Source organism: Plasmodium chabaudi (genome assembly GCF_900002335.3).
Source record: "Plasmodium chabaudi chabaudi strain AS genome assembly, chromosome: 7".
NCBI lineage: Eukaryota > Apicomplexa > Aconoidasida > Haemosporida > Plasmodiidae > Plasmodium > Plasmodium chabaudi.
Genome location: NC_030107.2, coordinates 759,822 through 773,548, shown reverse-complemented (window position 1 = coordinate 773,548; position 13,727 = coordinate 759,822). Strand labels below are relative to the sequence as shown.

At 24.9% G+C, this 13,727-nt stretch overlaps 4 protein-coding genes across 4 annotated transcripts; 2 read left to right on the top strand and 2 right to left on the bottom strand.

Annotated features, from left to right (window-relative positions):
* Positions 1 to 282: 282 nt before the first annotated feature.
* On the bottom strand, positions 283 to 1,320 carry PCHAS_0721100 (U3 small nucleolar ribonucleoprotein IMP4, putative; the record flags this gene model as incomplete). The annotated part of the gene is made up of 1 exon (XM_740558.1): positions 283 to 1,320. The coding sequence occupies one exon, from the start codon at positions 1,318 to 1,320 to the stop codon at positions 283 to 285; it is 1,038 nt and encodes a 345-aa protein (XP_745651.1).
* Positions 1,321 to 3,885: 2,565 nt separating this feature from the next.
* PCHAS_0721000 (heat shock protein 70, putative) lies at positions 3,886 to 5,922 on the top strand (the record flags this gene model as incomplete). The annotated part of the gene is made up of 1 exon (XM_736516.2): positions 3,886 to 5,922. The coding sequence occupies one exon, from the start codon at positions 3,886 to 3,888 to the stop codon at positions 5,920 to 5,922; it is 2,037 nt and encodes a 678-aa protein (XP_741609.2).
* Positions 5,923 to 6,507: 585 nt separating this feature from the next.
* PCHAS_0720900 (conserved Plasmodium protein, unknown function) lies at positions 6,508 to 10,575 on the bottom strand (the record flags this gene model as incomplete). The annotated part of the gene is made up of 5 exons (XM_016797705.1): positions 6,508 to 7,147; positions 7,283 to 9,184; positions 9,288 to 9,375; positions 9,473 to 10,095; positions 10,223 to 10,575. The coding sequence occupies 5 exons, from the start codon at positions 10,573 to 10,575 to the stop codon at positions 6,508 to 6,510; spliced, it is 3,606 nt and encodes a 1,201-aa protein (XP_016653633.1).
* Positions 10,576 to 11,714: 1,139 nt separating this feature from the next.
* Positions 11,715 to 12,745, top strand: PCHAS_0720800 (BRIX domain, putative; the record flags this gene model as incomplete). Its single annotated transcript, XM_016797704.1, has 2 exons — positions 11,715 to 12,564; positions 12,717 to 12,745. 2 exons carry the CDS (start codon positions 11,715 to 11,717, stop codon positions 12,743 to 12,745), a joined length of 879 nt encoding a protein of 292 aa, XP_016653632.1.
* Between the last annotated feature and the right edge of the window lie 982 nt (positions 12,746 to 13,727).

Sequence of the window (13,727 nt, the reverse complement as noted above, 5' to 3'; positions counted from 1 at the left end):
AAACAATGGATCCATAATAAATAGGTAGTACTTAATTTTTATTAATTGATTGTTTATTTATTAGTCTTAATTAAATGATAAAACAAATGAGTGCAAAATATGAAAACAAAAAAAAGAAATAAATAAAACATATATGGAAAATGCACACAGGTATTCGTAAATGGCTAGTATACCCATTAATATTTATATGTGCACATTTAATATATGTAAAAGGAAAATGTAAAAAATGAATTTAAAATGTATAGTTAAAAACAAATGTATATTTACATTTTTTGATAATTATTATAACATTGCTTTTTTTGAGTTTATAAATGGATGATATACATATTCATAATCTTCGTTAAGGGAATCGAGAGCTTCTTTATTTATTCTATAAACAAGGAAGCTAAATCTTGGACCAACCTCATTTAATATAATTTCATTTTTTTCATTTGTTTCCCAATTATAATGACGAAAATAGATTATATCATTTTTATTATAAAATGCAAGTACTCTATTATTTTCAAATTTTTCAAGATTATAATATTCAGAATTTTTTATAGATATTTGAATTGAATTATCATTTGCTTCTTCATCTTCTTCTCCTTCTTCATTATGATTAATAGCGTTAGCTAAATTTTGATTACCCATATTATTTGAAATAGGAATTTTATTTTTATTTTTTGAAAATCGTCTTTTATTTATTCTCATTTTAACTGGAGGAAATAAATATTTAAAAATATTCATAATTCTTTTACCTAAATCGGAATTAAAATTATGAAATATTAAGTGAGGGTTACAAGTAGATATATTATTTATTTGATCTAAAAACTCATGTCTCATTTTACAATCCTTAATTGTACAGAATAATGTTGGACCAAATGGTAAATGACATATTATTAAATTTCTAGGTACTCCTTTATATTCATGTATTATAATAACATCAGTAATATTATTTTTTCGTGCAAAACTTATTATGTCTTTGATAAAATAACTTCCTCTATTGATTTTTTCACTATTTGGAATTAAAAGTTTAAGTTCCTTTGCAAAATTTTCCAATTGGGCTGATGGATTTCTTGATGTTGTTATTAAAACTTGTGGATTTTCAATTCCAGAAAAAAAATATTCATCATCAAAATTTTTATTCAAAGACTTTTCATCATATAAGTTCATTTTCTTTCTTAGCTCATTTTCTTCATCTTTTAAATCACCTTTTATTTTTTTATTTTCATCATAGCTTTTTTTTATACTTTTTATTTTTTCGGCATATTTCTTTTTTTCTTCTTCAACCTTTTTTAAGTATAAATACTCTTTTCTCAATCTTATGTTTCTCCTCAGCATTTTAGAAAATTATTTTATTCAATCCAATTCCGTTTTATTACGCTTTATTATGTTTTATTGCTATAACTCTATTCATCAAGCAGTATTTATACTATACATTTTTTAAATATATATTTATTTAAAAAAAAAAAATAGCTTTAATAATTTTTTTTTTATTTTTTTGCCTGACTTGTTAATAATATTTTAAAGAATGTTAATATTTTTTTTAAAGACAAAAAAGGTATAAAAAAAAATTATTTACCGCAATTTTGCTATTTTATTTAATAGAAATATATAACGGGTAAATAGGTACGCATAAAATGTTGTATGCTTTCGTTTCCCTATTAATACCATTTGTTGTAAGCTTAAATATGTTACTAACCCATTTTCATATTATTAAATATGTATAAAATAAATTTATATAATTTTACGTTATTAAAACGATTGCAAATTCATGTGAATATGCAATTTTTTATTATTTGCGATAATGAAAAAATATGGGTAAAAATTGGTGTTATAAATTTTAAAAAAATGCGTAAAAAATTGACAAAATCATTTGTTAAAATTTATAATGACTGGATATGACCTCCATCCGTTTTTTGACTTTTACATGTTTTCGTTGTTAATCACATAAATAGGTACATTTCCATATGAATATTTATTTTATCCGTCATGTTAATACAAAAATGGAGCAGTATGAAATGCATTGCTTAAATTGGCATAACCCAGTAACATACTTATTTTTTATGAAAAATATTATTCAAAAGTTGTTCCTTTTCTCCCTTTCTATATATACATTTGTATATTACCCCCAATTTTCAAATGACAATTTGCTACCAAAGACCAAACAAAAGAGTTACAAAATATATGAAATACTATAAAGTTCAAAAATGACATAATAAATAAATTGAGTTTAAATTGTGGGAAAAAATGCCCTATCATAATCTTAGTCTTTTTTCAAAAAATATATACATTATTCTTTTTCAATTTAGTGTAATGCCCTTTAAATTTCTCAAACAAATTTTACTATAATTATCATATTCAAAAAATGGTCATAATATTCAACCAAATAATCGTAATGTTGCTTTCGTTTTTTTTTCATTTATAATGAAAAAGGTGTATTTTAATGTATGTAAAAAAATAAAAATTTTATATGTAGGAATAATGCCTTTAATCTTTATTTTTTTGCCTTGCTTTTTTTAATTTTCCTTTTGAGGGCCAAACAAAATATGCATGGTCATGTAGGGTAATATATATATAATAATATTTTATTGGCGTGCTTTACAAAATTTATACCAAGAAAATAATCTTATGGGGCATAGAAAAGTTCATTGAATTGGGTATTTATTATGTAAAATAAATTATATTTTTTTTACCTACTATTTTATGCATAAAAAATTACGGAATTGTGCATATATACCTTTCAAATATAATATGAAAATTTATGGCTTTAATTGCAGTCAGGAAAAAATAGGGGCAGGGGCGCCATGCCATCAAAGGTCTGTACCCTACGTAATATTATGCATACTATTACATACTTATAAATAAAAATTATTACATAATGCTTAGCTGCTATGTTAGTGTACCTACCCCACTTGCGTGGGCAATGGTATACGTACTTTTTTCGTTCCTATTTTTGCAAGTAATTGCACTTTCGGAAATTTGAAAAAAATAATAAAGCCCATAAATAAAGGTGGAATATAAAAAACATTTTTTGCATTTTCGAGGCATGTGAATTTTGTATATTTTGTGCCCGTCCCTTGGCAATAAAAAAAAATATATTATATAAATGGAACTCACATAGGCATAAGTATATTTATAGCTACTTTAATCAAGGGGCCAATAAATGGCCCCGTATTTTGCTTTTTTTTATAGCCGATAATAAAAATAAAAAAATAAAAAAGTACGAACTTTCGTCCCATAAATTATAAAATATATATGCTTATAAAAAGGATATCAAATAAATTTATATTAATTCGTATAAATTAATTCTCATGCAAAAAAATATTCAAAAAGAATATATATTAAGAAAAATATAATTATAAATATTAATACCCCCTTTTGATTATATATATTTTTCTATAGAGAAAAAATAATAGTGTATTTCCTATATATCGTAGTTAAAATTAATTTTAATAATATATACACTACTTACACTTTTATATGTAATAAAAAAAATTTATATTATATTATTCTTATTTCCTATAAAATAATATTTATAATTAATTTTTTATATGCTATATATGTAATATATATATTTTCCCTTTTTTAATAAAAATAATTTTATTCAATTGTTATAGATCATATTTTTTTTATATAACATTAAAAAAAATAAACATTTTTTTATGCAATTTTTATTTTTTAAAATTTTTAATACTCAAATTAAAGAAATATATAGATATATATTTATTGCCTTAAATTATAAGTATATACTTTTTTTAAAAAAAATTAAAAAGCCAATTATTGTTATACATTTTTGCATTTACACTATTTTGCCATAAGTATATTATATTAAATATTTACTTATAGCAAATTAATTAAAATAATTACTTAAAATTATTTCACTCAATTAATAACATTTGAAAAATGGCAAACGCAAAAGCATCAAAGCCAAATTTACCAGAGTCAAACATCGCTATAGGTATCGATTTAGGTACCACTTACTCCTGTGTTGGTGTATGGAGAAATGAAAATGTTGATATAATTGCTAACGATCAAGGTAACAGAACAACCCCATCCTATGTTGCTTTCACTGATACAGAAAGATTAATTGGTGATGCAGCTAAAAATCAAGTTGCAAGAAATCCAGAAAATACAGTCTTCGATGCAAAAAGATTAATAGGAAGGAAATTTACAGAATCTTCAGTACAAAGTGATATGAAACACTGGCCATTTACAGTCAAATCAGGTATTGAAGAAAAACCTATGATTGAAGTTGTTTATCAAGGTGAGAAAAAATTATTTCACCCTGAAGAAATTTCTTCTATGGTTTTACAAAAAATGAAAGAAAATGCAGAAGCCTTTTTAGGAAAATCTATAAAAAATGCCGTCATCACAGTACCTGCATATTTTAACGATTCTCAAAGGCAAGCAACAAAAGATGCTGGTACAATTGCAGGATTAAATGTTATGAGAATTATAAATGAACCAACTGCAGCAGCTATTGCATATGGTTTACACAAAAAAGGAAAAGGAGAAAAAAATATTTTAATTTTCGATTTAGGAGGTGGTACTTTTGATGTTTCATTACTTACTATTGAAGATGGTATATTCGAAGTTAAAGCAACAGCAGGAGATACCCATTTAGGTGGTGAAGATTTTGATAACCGTTTAGTAAACTTTTGCGTTGAAGATTTTAAAAGAAAAAATAGAGGCAAAGATTTATCAAAAAATAGTAGAGCTTTAAGAAGATTAAGAACACAATGTGAAAGAGCAAAACGTACCTTATCTTCTTCAACTCAAGCAACAATTGAAATTGATTCTCTTTTTGAAGGTATTGATTATAGTGTAACAGTTAGTAGAGCTAGATTTGAAGAATTATGTATTGACTATTTTAGAGATACATTAATACCTGTTGAAAAAGTTTTAAAAGATGCCATGATGGACAAAAAGAGTGTTCATGAAGTTGTCTTAGTTGGTGGATCTACAAGAATTCCAAAAATTCAAACATTAATAAAAGAATTCTTTAATGGTAAAGAAGCATGCAGATCAATCAATCCTGATGAAGCTGTTGCTTATGGTGCTGCTGTCCAAGCCGCCATTTTATCAGGTGATCAATCCAATGCAGTACAAGATTTATTATTATTAGATGTCTGTTCCTTATCTTTAGGATTAGAAACTGCAGGAGGTGTTATGACAAAATTAATTGAAAGAAATACAACAATTCCAGCCAAAAAAAGTCAAATTTTTACCACCTATGCTGATAATCAACCAGGTGTGTTAATACAAGTATATGAAGGAGAAAGAGCCTTAACCAAAGATAATAACTTATTAGGTAAATTTCATTTAGATGGTATTCCACCTGCTCCTAGAAAGGTTCCACAAATTGAAGTTACCTTTGATATTGATGCAAATGGTATCTTAAATGTCACAGCTGTTGAAAAAAGTACTGGTAAACAAAATCATATCACCATTACTAATGACAAAGGTAGATTATCTCCTGAAGAAATTGATAGAATGGTTAATGATGCTGAAAAATATAAAGCAGAAGATGAAGAAAATAAAAAAAGAATTGAAGCAAGAAACAGTCTTGAAAACTATTGCTATGGTGTTAAAAGTTCATTAGAGGATCAAAAAATTAAAGAAAAATTACAACCAAGTGAAATTGAAACCTGTATGAAATCTGTTACTTCTATCCTTGAATGGTTAGAGAAAAACCAATTAGCTGGAAAAGATGAATATGAAGCTAAGCAAAAAGAAGCTGAATCTGTATGCTCACCAATTATGTCTAAAATATATCAAGATGCTGGAGCAGCTGCTGGCGGAATGCCCGGTGGAATGCCAGGTGGAATGCCAGGAGGTATGCCAGGAGGTATGAACTTCCCAGGTGGAATGCCCGGAGGTATGGGAGCACCTGGAGGAGCACCAGCTGGAAGTGGACCAACTGTTGAAGAAGTTGATTAAACAAATTAAGTTTTTTTTTTTATATATTGTTGTGTATATACACCGATTGTGTTCTGTGCCTTATTTTGTGAATAGTATATTTTTACATATGCACTGTTAATTTATAAATTTAAAAAAATGTGGAACGCCACGAACATATTTTATCGAACAAAAAATATATCTTTTGTGTCGACATAAAATTTTGTACCTCCTTTTTGTTGTATACATGAAAAAGGAACAGATGGGGTCGAGGTACTCAGATCCTACAAACTTTATATATACCAATTTCTAATACTGAATGTTATCCCTATCAATAGAATGTGTAAAGGTGTAGCACCTTTGCCTGTACAACTTTTGTTTCTCATCTTACGCATGACACTATATGAGTGTGCATTTTTTATGGTATAAACGGTTCAAAATGGTCAGCAGGTTTTATCAAACTTCTATGCACTTTTGCTGCACTAGCTCTAAATGTATAAAAGTTTTCATTTGTTAAGTTACGAAAAAAAGGTTTGTTGGGGCAAGCACATTGCAAAGGTGAAAAAAAAAATGAAAAAAAAATAAAAAAAAAATTGGAAAAAAAATGGAAAACAAGCAGGATAGTGGTCATATGGACATGTTATTGTGCAGGTCCTTCAAAACATTCCTTAGAAAGTAGAAGGAAGGATCTAAGGAGCTTTCAATTTTCCAAGTTACATTATTTCGATTGTTTGATTGTTGTGTTTTTTCATTTTGTTTTATATTACTAAGTGATTCTTTTTTTATACTTGCTTTTCCATCAATTATGATTTGATTTTCATTGACAAAATTAAGACAAACATTAGGAAAATTATTTATACTTGTTAATAAATTTTTAATACTAACATCACCAATATATAATTCTCCCTTTAATTTTTGTTCATCATTTATTTCATTTTGTAAATATGAATCTTCATCTTGTGAAGATAAACTAGATATATCCTCACTGTTTTCATCACTTTGATTTTCAGTTTGATCATCATCAATATAATAATTTAAAAATGTTGTATCTTCTTTATCTCTTTTCTTTTGTTCTTCATTTTCATCTGCATTATCATTATTTTTTTCTTCTTCAACTTTATTTTCATCGGCTTTATTTTGAATCGCTTTTGAAGTTATCCCAACGTCCTCTATCTCTTCCTTTTCTTGAGGCAGAGAAAGTGTATACTCGGATCCTTTGTACTCGTTCCAAAAGGTGCTGTGCTCGTTCATAAACCGTTTTCGCCTCCTGAAAAGGGGGGGGATGAAAAGTAGGAAAATGAAAAGAAGTGAAATAAAAAGAAGTGAAATGGTATATGCATGCAACACGGACCACGCTATGCGCCCGTCCTTCGGTATTTTTTTCCATCTTTTTGTGCCTTACTGGTTGGATGGTAGATTGGGGTCCCTCTCCTTGGAATCGCCAACACTGACCTTGGCTTTAAAAATATGAAAGTTCGTAATATCTGGAGTCATAGAATTAATAAGAGTATAAATATTTTTTATATAAACATTTTCGTATTGCACATTTAGAGGTATGGTGACAGAATCTATAGATAAAGCGTTTCTAAAAAAAAAACGTTCATATAATATATCCTTCATATTTTCTTTTATAGTATTAAAATAATTTGGGTAATAAAATGTATGTATTTTTGTGCAATTCTTTATCGAAGAATAAAATAGCATTTCAAAATTTAGTGAACTATATGAATCACAAGATGGTAATAAAACAAAATGTTTTGGATTAAGCTGAAATAAAATAGTTTTTAATGTGTTTTGATTAATAACATATTCAATATCAAATATTTTTATTTTACAATCTATTTGAATAGAAACTTTTTCTTCCTTTGAAATTGTAGGAATTGTTTTAAAATATTTTAATAATTTATTTTTCCATGAATTTTTTTTATATCCCATTGAAGAGTTATTTATGTCACTATATTGATTCTCTTCATTTTGGTCTACTAAATTTGTATATATCATATTTTTTGTTTTCTCTGTTTCTTCCTTTTTTATTAGCATTTTATTTTGTATTCCTTTTTCATTATTATATTTTATAAATTTATTTTCCCATTTCATTTCCTCTTCTTGAGAGTTACTACTCACATCAGAGTCACTTTGCTCGATTTTTATTTTCATTCCGTTTCTTGTTTTTTTACTGCTCAACGAAAATTTGTCTTGATTGTTCAGGTATTTATTTTTGGCGTTATTTCTGTCGCTATTTTCGTCATAATTATTTAACTCCCTTTTGATGCGAATCTCACTTTTATTTTGCTTATAGGAATAAAAATTTTCTCCGAATTTTACATTTTTATTTGTTCCTTTCATTTCTTCATATTTTAGGTCGGTACCCAAAAGGTTTTCATCGTCCCCCTCCTCTTCCTCATCTTCGTCCTCTTCTTCATCTTCTTCTTCGTCTTCTTCGTCATCTTCTTCATCTTCTTCTTCATCTTCTTCTTCGTCTTCTTCATCGTCGTCCTCCTCTTCCTCTTCTTCTTCATGACCCTCGTCTTCTGGTTCGCTGTTTGAGCTACTCTCCGTGGGATCACTATTCATATTTTCTTGTTTGTCTTTTTGTTTTTTTTTTTTAAAGAATTCGAAAAAACTTTCTTCCTTAACAGTTTCATCTTTAAGAAATAGATCCTTTGATTGACCTGGTTGGACAGTATCATCATTGTTTTCTAATTGAGTTGTATATTCTTGTTGTGGTTGTTTATTTTTTTTTTTTTTTATGTATGCCATTTCTTCATTAGATTCGAATATAAAATTTTTATTGTGCTTTTTATGTTTTTTTTCTTCATTATTATCTTGGATTTCTTTTTTTTTTTTTTTTTTTTTATTTTCATTTATAGTTTTCAAAATATAATTTTCAATGTTATTTTTTTCTTTTAAATAAATTTCATATAAAGCATCATCATCTATTTTTACATTTTTTGTATATGAAAAGTTAAAGTTTTCCTTATTTTCTTGTTTTTTATTTTTATAATAATTATTACATATATCAGAGCAAATATTATCTGTTTTATTTTTTTTTGTCAATATTAAGACATTCTTTTTATTTTTAAGGAACGATGATAAAATCCTTTTCGATGTATCATTATTTATATTGGAAGGAAAGGAAAATAAAATATAATAACCATCTTCATATTTTTTAAAATCATTGTAATCCTTCAAACATATTAAGTTCTTTATCTTGAATAAGTTTATTCGATTTTTGTGAAAATTATTTTTTATGTAGCTGTTCATGTAGGACATCGATGTGCACAGGAGTCGAACCAAGTTTTCTCTACACAATAAAAGGAAACATACGTTATACATAAGTAATGTATGGGACGAAACAAAAGAGCAAACACATGAGGTTTATTTTTTTTTTCATATTTTCAAATTACGCGTAAGGACACAGGAACAGGATGGCGTATCGCTGCGAGTTTAACTCCATCAATGCATTTATGTGAAAAAGAAGATCCAAAAATATGCCTAAAATTGGTGAAGTTCAAAAAATATATATAAATTAAGGGAATGAATTAAGTCACATTTTTTAGATTAATTATATTTTTTTCTTTTTTCGCATTACTATCAATGTCCACAGGGAAAAAGACACAACCCAAATTATTTATAGTGCGATTAACTATATTTATTATATTTCGTATTTCAACCATCTTGTTATAATTTTTATTTGTATACATAAAGTTTCCAATAAAAGTAAAAATATTTGACTGACTTATAATGTTAGACTTTTCGATAAAAGAATAATCAATTATATTAGTATTTATAGAATATAAAATTTTATAATTAAAAAGTTTTATTATAATTCCTGACGACCCTATATTATCACCATTATTCATAAAATATACTGGCAATATAAAAATACAATTTTTTTTTTTGGACTCTCTTTCATATACTATATTTTTTTTATAAGTATAATATTCTTTATATTCTAATTCAAAAATATTTTGATATAAATCATTAATTAGATTTATATATTCATTTTCATTATATGTTTTAAAAATTTCACAATTATTTATACATTTTATATAACTTAATAAAATGTATTTACTATATGACTTTGTATATTCATGACATATTATAGGAACTTTTCTGTTCAGTTTTAAAAACTCTTGATATATAATTGGTAAACATCCAATATAATTCAACCCATGATTCGTTATAAGTACAAGATCTACATATTCACAAACTCTGCAAAAAAAAAAATAACAACAAAACGTATGAACAGACATGTAAAAATGGACAAACTTACAAATTTACCTGACTATGCAATAATATATACACATTTTTAACTACTTAAAAAATAAATTATACTTACTTTATAACATTTTTAATATCATCAAGACAAAAGTTATCATCCCATCCACAATTTATTAAAATATAAATATTTTCATTTTTTTTATCAGCATAAAAATTGTTTTTATTATTTATATAATTGTAATTATATGATTTTGTGTATTTATTTCCTCTTTCGTTATTATTATATTCAGCATTTAAAAGGTTTTCATCTTTTGTTTTGTCCTCTTCAACTATATTTCCTTCCTCTTCCCCAATTGGGGTTTTGCTGGCATTGTCAACTTCATATTTCTCGTCCGAATCGAAAACATTTTTTATTATTAACAAAGTACTATAAAAATTGTAACTATACAAAGGCACAATTTCTAATATCATTTTAAGAGGTTTATTTGGAAGTTATTTTATTTTCTTAAGTTTTATTTTCTCAAATTTAGCAAGTGTAAATATGTGGATACGATTTTTTCTCCTTCCTTTTAACCTTTATTTTTTTTTATACTTATTTTTGTACCTACTATCTTCTCTTTTTTATATTGAATTAACAAAAAGGAAAGAAAAACTTAAATAATGTCAAAATTGCATTATCGATATGTGCTATGATATGCCTTCATTAGTTAGTCAGATTGTCTATCAGTTCCCCTTAATTAATTATATATAATAATCTGTATACCAACCCATAAACATTTTTGTGTATATATTACATGCATAAATGCATTTTTTCTTCTTAAATTTGTTTGCTTTTTGACTTTTGGGGATTATTCATTTTTTCCTTTCTTATTATTTTTCAATTTGCAAAAAAAAATTAAAAAAAAAAATTATTTTATAATACCATTTTAACCATCATAAGGTTTATTGTGAATATTTTTTTCTTCGGGATATTTATAATTAATATATTATTATGGTGCCTTTAAAATACTGGGAATTTGTAGATTGCTCTATATTTTCATATATTATTATTATTACATATTTTTGTTTTTTATTATACATATTTAAAATTAAATGAAACTTGTAAAATATAAAAAATAATGTTTTATCAATTCCCCATCATTTTATTATATTTTCGTTATTTATCATTTTTTTTTGTGGGTTTGGCTTGAAAATTAATTTATATATTTTTTTTATGAACAAAAAACAGTGAAGTTGTTGCGTTTTGATTTTAAAGCGCCCTTTTAAAAACAGTTTAATACATTTTAATCGCATGAACATATAAAGGAATATTATTATTATCAAAAAAGTATAGCAAAATAAAAATTAACTGTGATATTTATTTGGGAATATGTTAAGTAATTCTCTGTAATATATTTTCTATATATTATGACTATATGTCTAGAGTTGGATATGAGAAAACGGTTATAGTTAATGTTATGAAAAAGAAATATACAGAGATAATTGTCATGCTTATTTACATAATATATGCATACATATAACATATATATGCACATAATTTATAATTATATAGTTCTACTATTTTAACTATAAGAGGGTATGATATACTTTTGTAAAATTTTTATGACAAAATGACGACTAAGAAGAAAAGCAGAATAAATGGGAAATTACAAAGCCTTGATAATAAAAATAAAAAAATAAATAAATATAAAAATTCAGACGAAATTGCAAAGGAAGCCATAAAAAAAACAAATGTAATATTAATTAAAAAAAAAGGAATGATTTCAGAAGTCAGAACTCTTTGTCGGGACATAGCAGATATGTTTAATCCATATTGTATAGTATTTTATATTAACAGATTAAAAGATGTAAATGAAATAAATAATAAATTAAAAGAATTAAGTTATCAATTTTCAATTTCCACTTATATACAAAATCTTAAATTATTTTATAAAATTACAAGTAATTATACAAAATTAGCAATAACATTGATGATTCGAAGTTATACACTATCAAGTATAGTTAAATCTGTTTGTTCAAAGCATTTAACTATTGATTATAAAAAATTAAAACCTTTACTTATTTTAAAAAATTTTAATAATAACCAAAATCCAGAAATGGCAAATTATTTAATTATTGTACAAAATGTTTTAAAAAATTTATATCCAAGTGTAAGTTTATCCAATGATTTTACACACAAGTCACGAAGAATTTTATTATATTGTTATAACGCTAGTGATAATACTATAAATTTTAGACAATATGCAACAAACTATAAAATAAATACGCTTGATAAAATTATAGAGAAAGCTTATCAAATTGAAGGCTCGAACAAAAATGTCGATGCATATAAATATCTTTCGAACAAACTTATTAATAATAATAATAATAAGGATGAAGACAAAGACAATGAACATAATTTGCTAGAAATTGGACCACGTATTAATTTTTCTATTTATAAAATCACAGATCAGGATAATGGTATGTTTTTTGTTATTTCTAATCTATTACTTACTGCTTTTGTTTATACAACATTTTTTCATGGAGTTAATTATTATATAAATTTATGTATATATATTTAAATCTTGATGATGTAGCTATAGTCATATATATACCTTTTTATTTTTTTTTAGTAATATATTCAATGCCGAAGACTAATTGACAATTCTTTGAATTAGGAAGTGCCAAAATAATACATATGAAATATATTTTTCAGAAGGCATGGTTTCAATTAAAATGGAATACCATCTTTTATATATCCAAATTTAGAATGATTAAAAAAAAATTCAAAGACAAATTTATAATATTTCACATAAATAAATTAGCGGCATGAGTGTTTTGCAAATTATATATTAACAAGGAATATATTTAATTCGTTTTTTCTCGAATTTTCCTGAATTGTTAATAATTTTATGAACAAGAAATAAATATGTGATAAAAATGTCGATATTTTAGCTATATTTTTTTTTTCTCAATTAAGATTTAGGAATATTTTAAACATTGGCTACCTTAAAAAAAATAAAGCTGTTAATTTTGTTTTAAATTGTTTTTTCACAAGTAAACAAATATATAAGTACCTATATTTTTTTTGATAAATAGGTATTATAAATATAAGATGGATATGCATAGACAACATCAATTATATAAATATCTTTAAGTATTCTTTTAATTAAATATTTTCACATTTTTTTTAATTACATATTTATCCTTGGTTATGCATAAATATATATATGAATATATATTTGTGTGTATGTTTTTTATTTTGATATATTTATGTTTATCTTTTTGTTTAATTTTTGTAGTATATTTCATAATTTTACTTATGTATAAAAAATTTCATTGTTTTTATTCTATAACGTTTGCAACTTTATCTTTTTGATAAATAAAAAAAATTTACTTACAATAAATATTTAATTGGGCGAAATAAAAAACATTTATTCCTGTATGGTCAGGATATTTACGCCAATAAATTTTATTTATTTTAAGCACATTCTACATTGATCATTTTTAATTTTTATGTATTATCATTTTTTTCATCCAACAGTTAAACCGTATTAATGCTATCACCATTTCTATTTTGTATGACAAGCAAGAGTAACCTATATTTATGGTTACCTCTTTATGCACCTCTCTCTATATATACA